Here is a 21,530-nt window from a genome sequence, read left to right on the forward strand (position 1 = left end):
ATAGCTTTTATGCATAATATTCATTTTTTAGGTGAACAGATTTAGTTGATGTGGTTTCAAAAGTGTGGTGAAAAATTATTCAATTATCTGTTATATAGTAGCATAATTATGATACCTTGTAACAACCATTATTATCATCACATGCAGATGACATTCAACCATGGATGAGATGGGGTTATTATATTTCTCCCATGATGTATGGACAGAATGCCATAGCCATGAATGAATTTCTGGATAAAAGATGGAGCACGGTAAGCTCAGTTATGATATTGCTGTCATCTTTATAACTTGATAGCTTTAGATAGCTAATTTATTTTATATATTTTTGGCAGCCAAATTCCGACCCTAGGTTTCCTGAACCTACTGTTGGAAAGGTTATTCTTAAAGCCAGGGGGATGTTTGTGGATGACTACATGTATTGGGTTTGTGTGATCGCACTCTTTGGATTTTCTGTGCTCTTCAATATCTGCTTTATAGCGGCTCTGGCCTACTTGAATCGTAAGATACTATGCCATCTTATTCAGCTATTTCAGCTCATCTCTATCTCTGATATGGAATCTTATTTTGGTTTTGGCATTTTTTAAACTAAAATGCAGCTTTGGGAGATTCTAAATCTGTTATTATGAATGATGATGATGAAGTGAAAAAAAAGAAGCGACCACTCTCCAATGGGAAGAAACAGTCCACTGATAGGAGTTCAGCTCATCTCTTTCTCGTATATGATGGATATCATTGTTTAATAGCCCTTAACTTAAGAACATGATTCTGGATTATGTTGATGACTGCTAATGATTACCAAAACAAATAAAGGATACATGTCTAGCTCGTTGGACCGCATTCCTAAATCTTGGAGCACTGAAATTGGGAAAATTTCACATCACGAACTGCTATGCCATTGCTTCATTTGAGCTACAACGAAAATAGTAACAGTTTTCCTCGTTATTTGTTGCTAAAATAGCTTGATCAATTGCAGGTATCAACATGGGAGTGAGAAATACTCCAGATAATGACAACTTAGATGTCAAAGACATTGCAACTAGAAAAAGAGGAATGGTGCTGCCTTTCTAGCCCTTGTCACTTGCATTTGATCATGTGAATTACTATCTCGATATGCCTGCTGTAAGTCACTTGTTCTAAGCTCTTTTAGTGTTCGAGAGACTAGATTCTGAGGTTTCTTTTTCTAGCATAATGTAACAAAAAATGGAGGTTTCTCAGGATTTCAGCAAATTTCATAAGCATTGTTCATCAAAGAGATTTTTATGGGTAGGTTGACTACTGTTACATATTGGTTTTTGTTGATGAAATGCATTACAAAAGAAAGGGTTTCCCACTAAATTTTCCAACAATCTATTTCACTGCATTGAACCAAGGCTGCTGGGGTTTACAGTGACCTATGTTTTGTTTCTGAATCAGTTTCTTAGACCATTTTAAAGGAGATTCTCATTTGTACAAATTGCGGTTTTATTCATTAGGAAATGAAAAGCCGCGGCATAGAGGAGGCTCGTCTCCAACTGTTACAAGACGTCAGTGGTGCTTTTAGGCCAGGTGTTCTAACTGCATTGGTTGGTGTGATTGGTGCTAGAAAGACCACCTTGATGGATGTGCTAGCAGGAAGGAAGACAGGTGGCTATATCGAAGGATGTATCTGCATTTCTGGCTTTCCGAAGAATCAAGCAACTTTTGCTCGTATTAGCAGTTATTATGAACAGAATGATATCCATTCTCCGCATGTCACTGTACATGAGTCCATTGGGTACTCTGCCTGGTTGCGCCTGGCTCCGGATGTCAATAAGGAAACACGAAAGGTACTTGCTTTTTCGTCTCCTTTTCCTTCTTGGTCTTTTCATATCATAATCCAGTCATTCTGCTCTTCTTGACCATGTCCCTTAGCAATATTGTGTCAGCCATGAAGTGGATGCCTTACCAATTTCTCTCTTTTTTTTCTTCTTTCTGTAGATTGTGTTAGGATACCTTATCCTTTTCCCCTTTCTATTTTTTTTAGATTCTTAAATCCTTCAATTTTTCCATTTCCTACCCATATCCTCGATCCATATACAGCCTTAGAATGTGTTGGAATTATGGATGTTTGGACAGACTTACCAAGGAAAAGAAAAATCAAAAGGAAAGCAAAGGAATTCTTCTTATCCATATCTTTTTTTAGCAGTTTCCCCGAAGATCTTTATCATTAATTATCTTCTCTCTCTAAAGATCTGTCTACAAATCGATTATGGAAATGCTATCTTACTATGCTAGGGCTTCTGTAAAGCAAGAAAAGGTGATAATCTATGGAATTTATAGTATTAGTTTTGTGTTTGTAATACGATATATATTCTCTCTTTTCAACTCCTACCTTTGGGAGGGCTAATAGAAGTCTGGGACTGCTAATCAAGAAGAGAAGTGCTGAAAATGTCCTAAATTCCTTGCTTACTGAAGTGAAAGCATGAGCACAAGGTGTGATCAGTTTGTGTTGTAATTGTTATCCTATTGCCTTACTATTCTTTTTATTGATAAGTCCTATTCTGGTGCTGCTTTGGGACGTATCAACAACTCTGTTTTTGCTGCTTTGAGGGTGCTTTAATAATGCTTGTGCTTTTATAGTCTGAATACTTTCGCGAATCATAAGTTTATTCTACACCCATCTATTGATCCAAAATTTTGTACCATAGGGAATCAAGAAGATTGCATCAATTCTACATGCTTGGCTTTGGGAGGAAAGAGAGACCAGATTGCTTGAAGATTGCATCAATTTCAACAAGCTTGCAGTATAGAAAATTTTCAAGTAATATGTTGGTTAGCTTGTTTATGGCTACCTTTGGTAACAGTGGACACCTGGGTACTATATGAACCCACTGTAATTCTTGCAACCCTTTAATGTAATTTGTGTTTTTGTTGTTTCGAAAGCTGGTGTAATGAATAATTGCTCAATTGAATGAATTTGGTTAATTACATTGGCAACATTGAAGTTTTAGATTATATTCATGTTTTTTTAATAATTGTTTTACAATTGGAGTTGAATGTAATAAAAAAAATATTAAATGAGTGGTGCAATGACAAACAAGCTATTAAAAGAATTTCAAAATTAGCATGCAAAAAATGCTATTAAAATTTTATCTAAGACAACGTTCAAAAAATGCTATTAAAAGTTTATCTAAGACAGCGTTCAAAAAACGCTATTAAAAGTTTATCTAAGACAGCGTTCAAAAAACGCTATTAAAAGCTTATCTGATATAGCGTTTTTGGAACGCTATTAAAAGTTTATCTAAGACAGCGTTCAAAAAACGCTATTAAAAGTCTTGACTTTTAATAGCATCGGCTAATACAGCGTTCCGGAGAACGCTGTCTATGACATTTAATAGCGTTTTTCAAACGCTGTAAAATGTAATTTTTGTTGTAGTGTTAGGCGATGATGTGTATTGTACGTTATTTGGGAAGTGAGACTAGCGGCTAATTAGTTCGATTATTAGTTTTGAAGACACCATTGAGTATGGGTGATTGATAAAGGCTGCGGATATATGTATAACGACCCATGAGATTTTTGGATGATTCAATGAAGTAAAATCTTGTTTATACTTCAGCAATACTATTCATAGATGTCTTGAACTTTGGTTGAGGTGATTAGATTAGACTGCATTTATTTAATAATTTTGCTCTTGCCACCATTGCTGAACACGTGGAATAGGGTGTGAAGTTTGGGAGCCTTCTTTGTTTTCTAAAATTTTATTCTGGATTTCATAGGCTTTTGGACTCTCATGAAGGATTACTTGAGAATGGTTCAATGAAGCTGTTTGGATGGTATGGTCACCATAGGACTTGTGATACTTTGGTAAATATCAAAATCTTTGAGAAGTCAGAAGTTGGATAGTAGAACTTTGGATTTTTGAGGTTGTATGGATCATAGTAACCAATTGTAGATGTCGAATACTTAGAGCTTGGCTTACTTGGTTTGAGCTATAATTATTCTTTCAAAAGCTGCTAATTCTAACTGTGATTGATTAGTTGGTAGAATAGCTTAGTTGTTAGTTTTAAGTTAGTTCCTTTTAGGTGAAGTGAGAGAATTCTATCAGGGAGAATTTTTGTGGAAGTATTCCTGTTGGTCTATAGCTACGGATGGTAGTAAGACGTCACGAAGACTAATATGTATTTTGAAAACTTGACTATTATGGAATTGGATGGGAAAGAAAAATTTGATAGCTAGGAATGGAATATTCAACCTTGACGTATCACTTTAGCAAAAAAATAAAAAAGAGGAGAGAGAAGATTTTGGGGATCGATGATGTAGGCAATTTATAGATTTAGTTTGTTTGGGTTAGTAATTTCTGTGATAGCCATAAAAGTTTGTTGCAATAGATACACTGATTGGTTATTTTGAGTGTATTGAGTATGCTTAGCTTGAGTGTGGTTAGTGTCTTGGAAAACTGAGAATTGGATTTCCGTATGTGATTTGGTACAGTATGATTGGTGCTTTATCAAGTGTTCAACAGGATAGGAGGATGCACTATTGTTTAAAATATTAATTTTGGAGTTTGGAGAATATGGTAGAATTGGTTATGATGGTCTTATTCAAACATTTCAGTAGTGTTTTGTGCTATGCCTCGAGTGCCTACTGAAAAGTATGTTGATATGAAATGAGGAGGATTGATGAGATGAACCAATGAGATTTTGGATTTTTAGAAGACACAATGCCTTTGATTGCAATAATTCTTTTCTTTGAGTTGTTATACTGATGTCGGATTTTATGTATTGGTGGTCTACTTGGAACAACATTAGATGCACTTGGATGGACTAATATTGGACATAATGAGGCAATAACTATTGATGGTTGGAATTTTTTTTGAGTTCTTGGATATTCAACATGATCAATCTTATGGAGACATAAATTTTTCGGAGTTCCAAATAACTACTTACATTTGTTTGATCTTGGTGTGAGTGATATGGAGTTGTACAGAAATTGGAATGGTTACGTGAATGTCAAGTTGGGGGTTGTAGTTGATCGGCTCGCTACGTCAACATGTTTTGTAGCTATTAAAATGACATATACATTGGATTGTTTGGCGTGGTTGTATGTTAAGGAGATTGTTAGACTCCTTGGTGCACCTATATCAATTGTGTCAGATCGTTTTCCCATTTTGTATCTAAATTTTGGGTGCCTTAAAGATAGAGATGGATACTCGCATTTTTTTTTTAGTTTTGCTTAACGATGATCAAAGTGAGAGGACTATACAAACTTTGGAGGATTTATTGAGCGCATGTACCTTAGGATTGGAAGGAAATTGGGATGATCAATCGCCGTTAATGGAATTTGCGTACAATAACAGTTATCATTCGAGTTTGGCAATTGTTCTATATGAGGTCTTGTATGGACGAAAGTGTATGTCCCTCATCTGTTGGTATGAGGTTGGAGAAAGGTGACTTTTAGGACTTGACTTGGTGGAGGATGCAAAAAAAAAAAAACACTATTTGGGACAGGTTTGTAACCACTTGGAATAGATAGGAAAGTTATGCAGATAATCGTAGGAGGGATTTGGAGTAATTAGATGGCCCTATGAATATTTTTGAAATGATGGAAATCTAGTGACTATTATTTTTACATTCTTTTACTATTTTGTTAGTCTTAATTTGATTGACGGGGTTGGTTGATTAACTTCTTTGATAGATTTGGGCTAGTTCAATTTCTAGTCATATAGTAAGAGATACTTTTTCGAACAGTCATCGGAGGGATTTGAATTTTGTAACTAGAGATATTATACTTCTTAAAGTGTCCCCATAGAAAGATGTTATTCGGTTTTGCAAAAAGAAAAAGTATTGTCCTCACTATATTGGGTTGTTTGAGGTTTTGGAAAAGGATAGTTGAGGTGGCCTATCGTTTGGCATTGCCGCCAAGTTTGGCTAAAGTTCATAAAGTTTTTCATGTGTCGATATTGAGGAGATATGTGCATAGTCCGTCCCATGTTATTGATAATGAGCCACTGCATGTTCGCAATGATTTAACCTATGATTAGCAACCCGTAGAGATTTTGGATATGAAGGAGAAGGTCCTTCGCAACAAAACGATTCTACTGGTCAAAGTTATGTGGCACAATCATGCGGTTGAGGAAGCCACTTGGGAGCTTGATGAGAAGATGCGCAAAAAGTACCCGCATTTGTATAATTGAGGTTAGTATGCAATTTCGAGGACGAAATTTATTTTAAGGAGGGAAGGATGTGACGGCCTAGGTTTTTTTTATTTATTTAAATAGTTATATTGCCGTTATTAATTAGCGTTATGATTGGGTCCCAACTAATTAATTTGTGCATGCTATGGATATTGTTGACACGATTATACTATTTGGGGTATGAAATTGATTTTGGGTAAACTAGTGGTACTGGATGGTAATTTTATAAATTGTGTTACGTTCTATCTTATTCTAATTAGTTATAATATAGGAAGTAGTGGGTAGTTTTACAAAGTTAAGAGATATTTTCATGGTATAGGGTTTTATTTGGGCAGAGCATCAGACGTTCAGAGAGAGAGAGAGAGAGAGAGAGAAAGAGAGAGAGAGCCGCAGTCAAGGTTTTGCGTGGTGGAAGATTGCTGAAGTGGTTTGTTCCTCTTCCTTCTTGTTCTCTTTTCCTTCTCTTCCTCTTCCACGTCACAATAGTTTAGGGGTTTCAACTAGAAAACAACTTGGTTTTTTCTGGTGGTGTAAAGATCGGTGGAGTTAATAAAGGAAAAACAGATGGGTTTTGTTCGTTTCTTTTTAATGCTAATGGACAATGGAGTTTGGAGGTGGTTTAATTTATTCGGTGTGTACGAGGGTGATGATTTGCTGTAGTGGGGATAGGTGTTTTGCCTTGTTTTGCTTAGGGAGTATATAGAATCTAGTTGTATTATAAGGGTTTGTCTTGGAGTAATATTGGTCTATGGGCAGAAGTGTTGAGCTTTTTAGTACTAGGTTAGGAAAGTATTATTTCTAGGTAGTTCCTTATTGTTGTCGATAAGGTGATACAGTTAATGATAATTTTGTATATGATTATTTTGTTCAGGTTAGCATCGTTTGTTGTGATTCGAGTTATATTACTTTTGGACTCAGGTGAGTGGTTAAGTATGTTATGTACTTGCGAACTTCCCCGTATCCCTTAAACTATTGTTTTAGAAAATTAATGATTAAAATTGGGAACAAGTATTTATTTTATTTGGTTCTTGAAATTGGCATGCGGATTGGTGAAACTATTTAATGTTCGGATAATCTTTTGGTGAGAACTTTATGGATATTGTTGGGAACATATTTTGGAAGTCTAGGGAAATTAATCCTTTGTGTGCGGGTGACTCTGGCCATTAGGGAAGAGACCGGATTAAGCCGGTGACCCTAATGCTCAACGGTTGTTATTGACCGGATCATTCTTAGGGAAAAGTTCCACGGGCTGCCTACTCGTGGTGACTCTAAGTTTTGATATTGGATCCAATTATGAGACATTTATTCACTGGCATTTGGTTCTATCGATATTGGTTGTGGCTCCCCATTGTTGTTGGAGATTGGTTTGTGATCACCATTGAGATTTATTGGTAAATGTTTTATGGCCAAATTTGTTGGTTTAATGCACACCTTCGTATGCCAAAATATGTTATCGTGATAATCTATTTTTAGCCATGTTTTAGAACTGTATTATTATACATGCTTTACTACTTACTGAGCTCGTCAGCTGACGGATTTATTCCAACTTCATTTTCAGGCAAGTTGGGCAGTTAGGAGGACTCTGGCAGCATCTCGGGGATTTCATTTGTTGACCTCCTTAGGGTGTCTCATTTTTTTATTTTTTTTGTTTTAATAATCGCTTCCGCATTCGAAACATTTGTCAAAAAATGGATTTTTTTTATTATGGTTGGATCAGTGGATGTTGGTTGTTTCATGGGATGTTTGTGCCCCATGCTTTTTGTTGAACTTAAATGGTTGGAGTTGTTTTTAATAAAAAAAAAGTGGTTGGCTGTTTAGTAGTTCTTTGCTTTAGAATTTAATTAAATTCCTTTTTAGGCTGCATGTTCTACGAGTTTTGGTCTTGTGGTTCATGGCCGGTCACTTCTCATTTTGGGGTGTGACATCCGATCAGGCCTAACCTTTGGTGGCCTTACCACGACGTTCTTCAGTTGCGGTCTAGTAGGCTCGACTATCTACCCACATTTGTTACAAACCAAAGAGCACCTTGGTTGGAAGAACTTCTTAATCTTGAACTCAGGCCTACTCAACCGTGTTGGCCGTTGTTCAGTCCTACTCAAACGATGTGGCCTTCTGCCCTCCCCTTCAGAAGAGGGGTCTTCACAGACGGGCCTTCGTGTTGGCCTAGATGGTTCTCCTAGGCTGATCTTAGGCCTTGGAGAACTCCTAGGCATGCCCCTTATATTGAAGGTTACCATGTTGGTACTCAAGCCTGATGCAAATGGATTCGCATCCACTCCCATGGCCTTCTTGTCCTTGGGCTCGAACTTAAACTCTCCACGTTCGATCTTATCCTGAATATCATTCTGGAAGGCTATGCAATTGTTGGTGGCGTGACTCCACGAGTTATGATACTTGCAATATTCCTTGCCCTTCACTTCTTCCGGCGAAGGGAACTTATGGCTTGGGTGGAGTTTTACAAGCTTGTCCGCCATGGAGTGATCGAATATCACCTCCGCCTTGGTGATGTCGAACATGTAAACCCAGCTTCACTTGTTCGGTGATGCCGCCAGGTCTGCCTTCTCCAACCTGTCAGTCTTTAAGAAATAAAGCTTCTTGTTGATCAGCTCCGCAATGGCTACCTTTGCTTCATATTCGGGTTCCATCGCGGCCACCTCGTAATTTGGGTCCCTATAATAGTTTCCCTTTGAGGCGGCCATACGGTTTTGTTCTTGCCTCAAGATGCGCTAATATCTTACCGCCTTGGTTGATAACTCAAAAAGATCCCTAAACTCCATCTCGTAGAACTTCTTCTTCAGCTCGAAGCTAAGGCCATTTAAGGCCAAATGCACATACTCCTTTTCAGGGAGGGAGACCTTGCACTTAAATCTAGCCTTCTTGAATCTGGCCAGATAAGTCTCCACTCTTTCATCTGGCAGTTGGCAAAGGCCTGCCATCGTGACCTCTGGCTTGACCCTATAGAACTGTTGATGGAAGGTCTCTTCCATTTGTTGCCAGGTCGGAATGGAGTTAGGAGGCAAATTGATGTACTCGGTAAAGGCAATGGCAGTCAAAGAGTTTGGAAACAGCCTCAACTTCCACTCGTCCCTAGTGCCTGCCTCCCCACATTGGACTTTGAATCGAGCCATGTGCTTCATGGTTGATTCTTTGGCATTTTCACTAGAAATGTATGGAATTCAGGAGCTTGGAAACCTTTCAGGAACTACAATCGATCAACCTCGTCTGAGTGAGGTTTGGCATACATAGGCCTTCCCATGGGCCTAAATTCTGGTCCCAATCGTTCCTGAAGGAGTGCTATGATTTGGTCTCTGCTGGGGACCTACTCCAGGGGTGGCGGCCTTGCCTGCACGATGTGGGCAGGCTGCTGCCGGCCTTGCCATGCCCCCTGAGCTTCTTGTTGCACGAACCCCGCATTAGCTATCGGATGGGGATTATAGCCTCCCATCGGAGGAGACACCCCACCCTGGTTTCCAAAAGGAGGTCGAGGAGAGGAATTTCCCCCTAGCAAGAAGCGTCTTTCAAAATTCTCAACAAGCCTTGACGTGTTCTGGCCTGTCGAATCTTGAGGCTGAGTGTGCCCCTTGCCGTGAACCGGGCCTCCACCAGAACTAGAGGCCTGGAAACCAAGTTGTTATGGTGTTGTGTAACTTCTGAGAGGCTGGCGCCCAGAAAGCCCATTGAACATCCCGAAATGTGGCATCACAGGTGTTTGTGGGGGAAGGTCAGTGAGGCCTTTCCCATTTCTTTCGTCCTTCATGATCGCCACCAGGTCACCCATGGTTGCGGACATTGCGTTCACGTTGGTTGTGAATGATCCCATGGAGGCTGCTAGGTGCAAGTTTGAATCTCAAATCTCTGTCATTACTGAACCAACAAATTGGGAAATCTCTTATGACATCTCAAGGTTGGTCTCTAGCAAATAATTTCGTACACTGTACATAGACTCGCTCAAGTCTTGGACGCTGAGGAAAGGCTGCTCAAGGCCTCTGCCTGGTTCTTCATGAGTTGCTTGTTGAAGGCTTGGATCCTCCTAAGGATCGGAGGATGAAACCCCTTTCTGAGTTTCTTTCTTTGCCATGATGACCCTTTAACAATTAGGGTCCCACCGGGCGTGCCAAAATGTTTTCCACAAAAAGTGCAAAACCAAGTTGGCTAGTGTTGCGGGCGTGCTAGGACCAAGTGACGGTCCAAACTTGATACCAAGACCTGATTGCCTGGATCTGACTTCTATTCAGTAAATGTGCTTGGCCTAAAGGGTAAGGCCTAGCAATGGTTTGTTGTTTGTCTTTGCTCGATAAGAACTTAAAATTTTCTGACCGTTGCTGGAAAATGGAAAGAAAGATAAAACGAAGCTAAATTCGGGTCAAACGAACTCCATTAACGGTTTAACGAAGTTTGGATACAAGGATTATGATAAAAACTTAAACTACTTTGAAGTGAGTACAAGCATTGTTTGCAAGAAATGAAAATGTAGTTGCATAAGCAGTGGGCTCTCGAGGTCGTGGACCCTTGCTAAGGCCCTCTGTTCTGGTATTTATAGGCAGCCCCTTTTGGATTTGGGCAGCTTGAGCAGCTTCTAATTCTTCCAATAAATGCACGTCAACTGTCCTTCCCTTGCTCCTTACTTCAAGATTTCAGCTGACACCCTTGCTTAAGGCTTGAAATGATTCTTTTTAGGCCTAGTTCTTGCTAAAAGGAAGATCTTGGGGGCACCCAAGACTAAAGACCGAGGCCTTTCTGCAAATCAGCAGATTCCTCATCTACTTTTCGATTTTTCGAGGCCCTTAGAGGCTCTGGATTGGTCCCTTAAGGAGGCACTTCAACACAAAAGGAATTTTTGGGACTTGGCCCATTTTTCTCTTGCAAGGTGCTTGTGAGCAGCTTCCCTTCAGCCGGCCATTTGGTTGAAGACCGACCTTGGAACTTGTGGCATGGGACCCATCCCTTCTCTAGCAAGCTTCCTTTCAAGCCTTATGCCACCACTTTTTCTAGAGGCTTCTTCAAGATTCTAGATAAAAGGATATTGGGCTTGGGACCTCGAAACGCCGGGCCTTAAGGATGTATAGGGGTTGCTGTGAACCCTTTATAAGCCCAATCCATGTAGGGCCTAGGCCTCCTGACTTGCCTCTGGCCTTTTAAGAGCAAGCTTGCCAGGATTCTGGCCGCACTGGAGCAGGCTTTTAAGAAATAGGCCTTTAACTGATTTGAACCTGCTGAGAAAGGTGGTCAAAAATAGGGACTAGATGTCATGCGTTCTGGTCTAAATGACCTTCGTTGAGCTTCATTACAAAGTTTTAGGCCGTGTCTCACTTTCCTCAAATAATATTGGCCATGAATCTAGGTCACGGTCTTTATAAAGAGCGGACAAACAGTCATCCTATGCTCGAACGAGCGCCTCTTTTAATTTCAACATTGACCTTTAAAACTCCTGTTGAATTTAAAAATCGTTCTCTTATTTTGGCCAAAATTTGGTGTAAACACTTACCAAAAAAAATATAACATGCCTGCAAAGCCTTTTTAATTTTGATAACGTCACCCAATTTTTCTCAAGTGTTGATGTTAAAAAAAAAAAACCAATAAGTTGGTAACACTACGGGGTGTCATCTCGGTGCAATAGAGTAGCCAATCTTGAGTTGCTGATCATAGCCCCAGAATGAAATTTAAGGATCCATGGCTCCGGGCATATTGCTTTTTTTTTTTTTTAAACAAACGTGGTTCCTAAATCTCCATAGGTAAATAGTTTTAGTATTAATGTGAGAAAATAATTAAAACCTCTGCATTTTACCTATTGGGTTGGGGGTAAATCTAAGCATGTACAAGTTCTACCAAACATTTATTTTGATACCATAGTCAACTGATGAATTAGTACACCTTTTCTTATGTCTACACATATGACAGCGCCAAAGTACCGGCCAGCCACTCCTAGGTGTGCATTTTCGCTAACCTAAATGAACTACAGGCTAAAGGCCATAGTCAACTTGTTTTCGCTAAATGGAAATTAGTTGATGTATGGAAGGAAAATGACCTACCTAGAAATCCGTGAAGGCTTCAGCTCTAGTCCATTTAGTTTAGCGGAAGTCTCAATTATATGGACTAGATGGACTAGAGCTGAAGTCTTCATGGATTTCTACAATGGAAAGTACTTTGTAGGAAACAAATGACGGGGCTTCACATTTTCGTAGGGGTGTGTCGGTTATGGAGGGCCAGGAGGGGTGGGCAAGGGGCGTGGGCTACGGTGGGGATTCATATGAATTGTTGGGGCATTTTTTGAAAAGAAACTGATTTTCGCGCTCCTTTTTTTACTGATGGCGCTTCAATTTTAACGTGAATTTACTACTAACTTCATGAACAAAATGGAGCGCCATCAGTAAAAATTGGAGCGTGAATATCAATTTTCTTTTTGAAGACCCAAAAGTAAAAACCACTTTGGTGCTTTTAAAAGAAGAGAAGTATAGATAAGATAGACTATACTATCGAGCGGGGTGCTTGGCAGCATCCCGGGTCCTAGACTATACTATGTTCAAATCTTGTTCTGAAAGACAATTTTGGTTACAATTGTTTGGTTTGTGAAGCCTAATTTGGTTTTATTTGTGCTTTGCTAACTATTTGGATTTCAACTTAGACAAGGGTATTTCGGTCAGTAATTGATGATGTAAACTCGAAGTTATATATAAATACTTGCAATATGCAGCCAACATAACTTGTACTCCATTTTTCATTCGTTATTTTTCACAACATAACGATTGCAGATTACCACCACAACCAAGCCAAAATCAGAACCCTGTTTGTTAGTCTGGTACAATTGTGCAAAAATGTTGATAGTAGCCAAAATTCCCACCACAACCAAGCAGTCCACCAGCAGATCTAAAATAAAAAAGGAAGAAGTCCACCATACTAATTTATCAGGTAATTTGGAAAACTAGATAGATGCACATGTTTGCATAAGGAATTCAGCCACATTATTTAAGGATTGTGTACAAATCCCAGACCTTAAAGTTCAGAAATCTTAGGTTTGGTGATTGGAGCCTATTACAATATATTTCTAATCTGAGGGTACTCCATGGTCGAACCAAATCTGAAATAAGATAACTCCGGTCACCAATTGTGAACTCGCTTTCGATAGAGATGACCTCGTTGTAGACGTCAGCCATGTGTAACTCATCAGTATCCATCTGGACGGAATTTTCCCATGCCTCTTGCATTTGCAATGAAAATTGAAGGCTACCCAACACATCGTTCATAGAAGGGCGTCGGATGCCCTCTTTAACCACGCAACTTAGTGCTATGTTGACATAATGCCTAAAACATTCCGGAGCTATTTTTCCGATTAGATATGGATCAATGACCTCATCGATAGTTCCCCTTTCGATGCATGCGTGGAACCATTTAAGTAACAGAACGTCATCCCTGTTTCGTCCGAAAGAAATAGGGGTCTTAGCACACAATACTTCGAACAACATGACACCGAAAGCATACACGTCACTTTTCTCTGTCACTTTATGAGTGTGCAGGTACTCAGGGTCCAAATATCCCATCGTGCCCATAACACTTGTTTCCACGCCCTCGGTTGTGATGCCAGTGGGTGTCTGTATGGACATTTCAAAAGCAGCAATTTTTGCGATCCATTCGTCGTCCAAAAAAATGTTTGATGGTTTTATGTCACGGTGGACAAATTGTTGCTCTACGTTCGTATGGAGGTATTCGAGACCTCGTGCAGTGTCGATGCAAATCTTAAGCCTCTTTTTCCAATGAAGTGGATCCTTACCGGTTTCGTGGAGATGACTTTTCAATGTCCCGTTTACCATGTAATCGTACACGAGGATCAACTCATGCTTTTCTTCACAAAATCCTATCAAAGAGACTGTGTTAAGGTGACGAGTCAGAGATTGTACCCCAATCTCGGCACTAACTGGTCTGGCCAAGTGTGCTTCTCTCAAATTGTACCGTTTGATCATTACCACACGAGTTCCCCCCTCCATACATCCCTTGTATAAACTAAACCAATTGCCTCGGCTGACCAAAAGACCGTCACTGAAATCATTAGTGACAGCGCGAATCGCAGAAAGCGAGAAACGGGGGTATACCGATCGAATAAGGTCATCTAAAATTGGTCCTCCAAAACCGTTTGAAAGGTCATCTAAAATTGGTCCTCCACCATCGTTTGAACCGTTGCCCTCCCCTGCTCTCCACCAACGATTCATACCTTTAGGCACAATTTTTATGCCCCGAAACGCCTTTGAGATGGATCCCTGCAATCTTCCCTTACGCCCATGCGAAGCCAATGCAATTTCAAGGCTCTCCACTACTTCAGCCATTGTAGGCCTTTCCTTCGGTTGAGTATGTAAACACTTGTTGGCAAGTTCGGCAAAGAACTTGAGACTTTGTGGTGTTGTTTCTCCATTCAGAGAGGGATCAATGATTCGGTCAATCTTTCCCTTTCTAATGTACATTTGCGCCCAAAGAATTAGACTAATTTGTTCCTCCTCGAGTCTTGTATCTATTGGTGGCCGACCACACAAGACTTCCAACAACACCACCCCAAAAGCGTAAACATCAGATTTCTTGGTTAGTCGCTTGGTCAAGAAGTAATCTGGATCATAATACCCAAACGTTCCTTTGACATTTGTGGTAACATGGGTGGTTGTATGACTTGGAATGCGTTTAGATATGCCGAAATCAGAAACCTTTGCAACCCAATTCTCGTCCAACAAAATGTTTGTGCTTTTTACATCTCGGTGTATGATACCTTGTTCGGTACCATTATGAAGGTAGTCGAGTCCGAGTGCAGCATCAAGGCAAATGTGGAGCCTTCGCTCCCATGTTAGATGAGATCTGCTTCCACCGCTTTCTTCTTTACGTGTTTTGTAAAGATGATTGGCGAGTGTTCCACGAGCTATGTATTCATAAACAAGAATCATCTCTCGATGCTCGTTGCAATAGCCGATGAGCGAAACGAGATGTGTGTGCCGGAGCTTTGAAAGCAACTTTACTTCTGTCCAAAACTCTTCTACACCTTGGTTGGACTTGGCATTCAACCGCTTTATGGCAGCAACGGTGGTTGTAGCACCTTCGCGGATGATTGCTTTGTATACCTTTCCGAATCCCCCAGTTCCAATAACTAATGCTTCGTCAAAGTCATTAGTTGCTTTTAATATTTTGGATAGTGGAATAAAGGGACAAGACTCTTCCAATTGATCCATGCCACCATCAATTGCAATCTCCCAGCTCTTCAAAGAGAGCGAGTCAGTGGACGAGGCCGCTCCCGATTGATCAAAGGGATTAGGAAACGGAAACGTGTGCGGAACGTCACCCAAGTTGGTGAACGAGGCTTCATCTTGATCAAAGGGATTAGGAAACACAAAGGGATTAGGAAACGGCGAGGCAGGCGGAATCTCACCCAAGTCAGTGGACGAGACTCCTGCTTGATCAAAGGGATTAGGAAACAGTGAGGCATGAGGAATCTCACCCAAGTCAGTGGACGAGGCTCCCGCTTGATCAAAGGGATTCCTTAGATTAGGAATCGGCAATTTGTTAGCCGAAGCCGCACCACCAGAAATGCTATTGGGTAGTGGGCCTTGCACAAAAATCTCCATCTCTGAAGCTGAAATGGTCTGGAGGGATTTCTGAGAAACACTAGACAGTGGGGAATGAGTGATATTGATGAAACCACGTTGATGATAGTTGAGGAAGACTACTAGAACAGGACATGGTAGTGTGGTCGTCTCCAAGTGTCCCACACTTTGTACTCTGCAGCAACCTTCAACTAGTAAAAAAGCTCCCGATCAATTGAAGAGAAAGAACGTTGTTGGAAATTGACTAGAATTCCTAAATTGACTAGGATTCCTTTTCCTATTCGGTTTAGGTTTATTTAGTGTTTTCCTATAAATAGGGACCTTGGGGGTTTCTAGGGTTATGGTCTTTTGTTCAAGGGCTTAGATATTAGGGTTTTGTTTATGCTCTTAGGGTTCCACCAAGGGTTTGTGTCTCCCTTTTGGGTTCCACCAGAGATTTGTCCCTAGATATCTGTTTGGTGCTTCAATTAGAGTTACGGGTATAGCCGGCTCTTTGTTTCTCTCCCCGTTTATAGTGAATCCTCTTGCTCTTTTCCCCGTGGAGTACATTCTTGCTTTGTGCTTGAACGGAACCACGTATATCCTTGTGTTCTTGTTTATCGCTTGTTGATTTATTATATTCTCAATTTCGTGTTCGGCACAACAAATGGTATCAGAGCTCCGGGTTTCAATCCGAGGCTTTTGTTTTCCGCTGTATATTGTGCAATTTGGTGATCGTTTCAATGGCGACTCGTTTCGAAATTGCGAAGTTCGATGGGCAGAGCACTAGCTTCAGTTTATGGCGTATTAAGATGAAGGCTTTGCTTGTTCAACAAGGATTACACAAGACTTTGTTGGGAAAATCGAAGAAGCCTGCTGATATGCAGGATAGTGTGTTTGAGGATCTCGATGCGAAGGCGCTCAGTTCGATTCAGTTGTGTTTAGCCGATGATGTGCTTCGCGAGGTCGGGGAGGAGGATACTACTGCCGGTATTTGGTTGAAGTTGGAAAGCATCTATATGACGAAGTCTCTTACCAATCGGTTGTATTTGAAGCAGCGCCTTTATACGTTTCGTATGAGGGAAGGTACGCCCGTAAAAGACCATCTAGATGAGTTAAATCGAATTATTATGGATTTAAAAAATATTGATGTTGTGATTGATGATGAAGATCAAGCCCTTATTGTGTTATGTTCTTTGCCTGCATCTTATGAGCATTTTGTTACTACCCTACTTTACGGGAGGGATACGATTTCCATGGAGGACGTTAAGTCTAGTTTGTATTCGAAAGAATTGAGGAAAAAAGTATCCGGTGAGGGTGGTGATTTTGATGCTCAAGGTTGGATGGTGCAAGGAAGAACTTCTGAGAGGGATTATGGCAGTAGAGGGGTTTCTGGCTCTCGTTCCACAAATCAGGAAGTAAAGTGTTTTTACTGTAGAAAATACGGGCACATGGTGAAAAATTGTCCTAGGTTGAAAAATAAGGATAATTTTGAAGAGAAGGTTGTTGCTGGTATTGTTGAAGAAGATTTCGACGATTCACTTATGGTTCTTTCTGTGAGTGTCGGTGATGTCTGTTCGAATACCGAATGGATTCTGGACTCTGGATGTTCTTACCACATGTGTCCGAATAAAGATTGGTTCGATACTTATGAATCGGTCAGCAGTGGTTCAGTTCTTATGGGGAATAACATGCCCTGTAGAATTGTTGGGATTGGAACAGTTAAAGTCAGAATGCATGATGGGTTTGTGAGGACGTTGTTTGGTGTTCGACATATACTAGATTTGAAGAGGAACCTTATCTCTTTGGGTACTCTTGACTCTTTGGGTTGGAAGCATACCGCTGAAGGTGGAGTCTTGAGGGTTTTGAAGGGTGCTCGTGTTTTGATGAAGGGTCGAAAATCGAATAACCTCTATGTGCTTGATGGTAGTACGATTGTGGGTGCTACATCTTTGGGTTCTTCATCGGTGAATTCGAGGTTGACTCAGTGTTGGGTTTTTAACTCTGTGGTAGAGTCAGTAATTAACTCCGTGTGGAGTTTGAGCAGATCTTCAAGTGCATTCGGGAGGGATGCGTTGGGTGGGAGGTGCCCGTTGGAAGATAAAGGCTCAATTTGGAGGCATGTGCGGCTGGGTTTCCTGAGTCACGTTTACAAGGTCAAGCAGGTGTGCTTGAGCCTTGCTCGTTTGTGCCGTTGGTGATCGCCCCGTAGGGGGGCTTTTGGGGGAGATGAGCGATTAAAGGAGAGGATTGCCTATAGTGTTGAATTCGATGGAAGTCAAGTCAAGGTGGAGATTTGTTGAAAATTGACTAGAATTCCTAAATTGACTAGGATTCCTTTTCCTATTCGGTTTAGGTTTATTTAGTGTTTTCCTATAAATAGGGACCTTGGGGGTTCCTAGGGTTATGGTCTTTTGTTCAAGGGCTTAGATATTAGGGTTTTGTTTATGCTCTTAGGGTTCCACCAAGGGTTTGTGTCTCCCTTTTGGGTTCCACCAGAGATTTGTCCCTAGATATCTGTTTGGTGCTTCAATTAGAGTTACGGGTATAGCCGGCTCTTTGTTTCTCTCCCCGTTTATAGTGAATCCTCTTGCTCTTTTCCCCGTGGAGTACATTCTTGCTTTGTGCTTGAACGGAACCACGTATATCCTTGTGTTCTTGTTTATCGCTTGTTGATTTATTATATTCTCAATTTCGTGTTCGGCACAACAAACGTTCACAAGAAATGACTATAAAGAGAATGGACGTTCACTTTGGATAAACTTCACTGACACTCCTCGAGATTTGTATTAATGACAGATACCTCTCGCGGGAATATACATATATACACGAAAAAAGGGTGCTCGGATCAAGCACCTTACACACCTCGGATGCCGTTGATTCCCGCGAGGGCCCCCTCGTTTTTTTTTTTTAAAATTTTTGGACGGCTCGGATCGGCCGTCCGGTGGCCGGAGACGGCCCACCGGCGGCCGGCGGTACGATTTCGGTACCGGGGAGGTCGGTACATGTAGCACTACTCAAAATTAAGTAGTCTAGTTGTTAATAAATGTGACCTTTTGCTTTTGTCAAAATAGCTTCTCCAAGGTAAAACAAAGTTGGCCAACTGATTCATTGTTGCGAGGAGGGTTGGGCTTATGCCCCCAGTTGCTGTTTCGCTGATTCAGTTGCTGTTTGCTTCGTTTGGCAATTTTGATTCAAAATAAATGAGAGTTGATAGTTTCGATTACTTTTTTGAAAGGGTTAATTTTTGGATGTAAGTAACTTTTGCATTGTTACATCACGTGTCTGGACAACAGTTGTCGATTGGGGGTGTTAGTGAAACGCACATAGATATCAAATCAGTTTATTGTAATGTACCCCTGTTTTTAATTAGGGTAACCAGATAAGTTAATGCACATATAGACCGGAGATAATTTTAAAGTCGACTAAATGAGATAAACCTTTAGACGTTTCTTGTTCTATATATTTTCTCTCAAGTCCAAGATCCTTGGACTAGACAAGACAATCTATATTTCGACCATATATCGGTAAGCCCTGTATCGCTAAGATTCTTATTTTTAAAATACTTATTTCTTACTTTACGAGACTGGTTATTCACTCCAATACATTACCTTTAATTTAAAAAAAAAAAAAAGTACTCCGTCCGTTTATTTTGGTCCATTTTATTGTTTTCAATTTTTTTAGGAAACATCATGATTGATTTGTAGAATTTTTGTCATTCCAAATTTACCCTTCAATCAATTAATTGAATATTGGGTTAGTTTTAGAAATAGTCCCTCTAGTTTTTGTGCAATCTCAATTTCATCCGTATAGTATTAATTGTGTCATTTTTAACCCTATAGTTTATATTTTGTCTCAATTTGGTTCCTCTCACTGACAGCATTATTAAAACTAACGGAACTCATGGGTAAAATTGACATTTCGCTCTTAGAATGACGAAATTGAGACAAAATACAAACAAGAGAGACTATTTTAGAAAATTTACGTTTTTTTATTTGCAAAGACAAATTCACACCTAAAATCTTTCTCTGATTGAATAATCAAAATGTATTGAGGAAATTAAAAAATTTATTTTCAAATATATTGCAAATAATAATATGAAATTCGATAAGCATCCCTTAGTTAAATATCTTTGTATCGGTTTTTTTCTAATGGATTTATCTTAATTTTTACAATCCCGTTATATATGTTCTTTTCTATGCGATTACAAAAAAAAAAAGTTGTTATGAAACACTTTGTTAATCTCTATATGAAACATTTTTCTTTCTTTTTAATAGCAAAAATAAAGAATTTTTTTTTTTGGTGAATAAGGAAAAAATTGTGATGAAACATTTTGTTACGAAACATTTTTCTTTTTTCTGATAGTGTAAAAAAGAACATAAAGGGATTGTAAAAATCAAGATAAATCAATTGAAAGAAAAAACCCAATGCAAAGAAACAATCGACGAAAAGAAACAAAAAACAATAGAAGTTACCTTGTAAGATTTTAGATTCCGGAAGTTGATCGACGGCTTTCTCCTGCTAAAAGTTATCTGGCCTCCCACTTTTTCCGTCAATGCTTCGATAACCTCTAGTGTAGAGAGAGTGAGAGAGAGAGAGGGGGGAAGAAATTGATGCAACGTGATCAAAATTCTCAACCTCTGAAGCTGAAATGGCCTGACAGGCCCGTAGAATTGCTCATAAACACTCAACAATGGGGGATGAGAGATATATATTGATGTAACCAAGTTGATGACATTGCCGAAGACTTAAAACAGGACAGGGGGTTTGGTCGTCTCCAAGTGGTTTCCAGTTTGTGGTCTGCTTTGACTAGTAAAAAAGCAAACGAACAAATGAAGAGAGAGAATGCATGTTCACAAGTTGGAGTATGCCCCATTTCAGTTTTTGTTTTTGTTTTTATTTACTTTTAGGGTGTCATGGTAAGTTATGCACATCTCGATTAAATTTTAGAATATCAATTTGTACACTAAACAGAACCTGGGATTTCATAGAGAGCAAATTTCTAAGTCGGCTTGACAAGATAAACTTGCAGCAGTTTCTTGCACAAGACATTTAATATTTTCCGGTTTATTTCTATGTTTATAATTTGCTTGCTAGTTTTTACTTAAGGGGGAGTGTCAAGACTAAATGAATTATCTTGTAAGATAATGATTAAACCCTTTAGTGAACTTTTCTAGCAAGTGCAAGTGCTGTGGAGTCCCATAAACACTAGACAATGAGGGATGAGAGATCTTGGTCATGAAACCAACTGGAGTGTCAAAAATTCCAGTCAAAATGGAATTTACATGCAGCTGGAGAGCACACCGTCCATTCTTTTGACTCCTATGACTCGAACTAAGCAAAGCTCTTCATTAATTAATTGTGAAAAGCTTATCACGGACAAGGACTGAACGCTTGGTGGTACTCCCGACTTTTTCAAAACCACATATTTATGTGGGTTACACATATTTAATTAGGGACTCTATGAGAACGTATGATTGTTTGTGGTGCCTCCAGACGACTGAATAATTTTACTTGAATAACAAACCCTTTTTGCGTACGTGATCTTTGCCAATTTGAGAACTCTAGAGCAAAGTTTGGATGTTTCGTAAATACTCTTACCGATACCGGATTAAGCTTATTTTTTTTAGGGACCATAAGCAAAGTATTTTAAACAAAATGAGCGATTCCGATCTTTTTTTTGAGACCCAAAATGGGCCCAAAAAGAGGTTTGTACCCACTGGTACAGATTCTTTTATGTACCAGTAGACTTTCTGCTATTTTGCCGATTAGGTATGGATCAATGGCCTCATCCATGCATATGCGGAACCACTGAACTAACGAAAAC

General features: G+C 39.7%; 2 protein-coding genes across 2 annotated transcripts; one reads left to right on the plus strand and one right to left on the minus strand.

Annotated features, from left to right (window-relative positions):
* Positions 1 to 150: 150 nt before the first annotated feature.
* LOC131315732 (ABC transporter G family member 39-like) lies at positions 151 to 2,973 on the plus strand. The gene is made up of 6 exons (XM_058344931.1): positions 151 to 251; positions 333 to 498; positions 597 to 695; positions 974 to 1,053; positions 1,473 to 1,805; positions 2,667 to 2,973. The coding sequence occupies exons 1-6, from the start codon at positions 165 to 167 to the stop codon at positions 2,766 to 2,768; spliced, it is 867 nt and encodes a 288-aa protein (XP_058200914.1). The 5' UTR covers positions 151 to 164; the 3' UTR covers positions 2,769 to 2,973.
* An 8,067-nt stretch (positions 2,974 to 11,040) lies between these two features.
* Positions 11,041 to 15,921, minus strand: LOC131317102 (uncharacterized). The gene is made up of 5 exons (XM_058346678.1): positions 13,186 to 15,921; positions 12,907 to 13,016; positions 12,182 to 12,279; positions 11,278 to 11,362; positions 11,041 to 11,160 (listed from the first exon to the last, which is right to left on the minus strand). Exons 1-5 carry the CDS (start codon positions 15,743 to 15,745, stop codon positions 11,041 to 11,043), a joined length of 2,973 nt encoding a protein of 990 aa, XP_058202661.1. The 5' UTR covers positions 15,746 to 15,921.
* Positions 15,922 to 21,530: the final 5,609 nt, after the last annotated feature.

Source organism: Rhododendron vialii, chromosome 2a (assembly GCF_030253575.1).
Source record: "Rhododendron vialii isolate Sample 1 chromosome 2a, ASM3025357v1".
Classification (NCBI taxonomy): domain Eukaryota; kingdom Viridiplantae; phylum Streptophyta; class Magnoliopsida; order Ericales; family Ericaceae; genus Rhododendron; species Rhododendron vialii.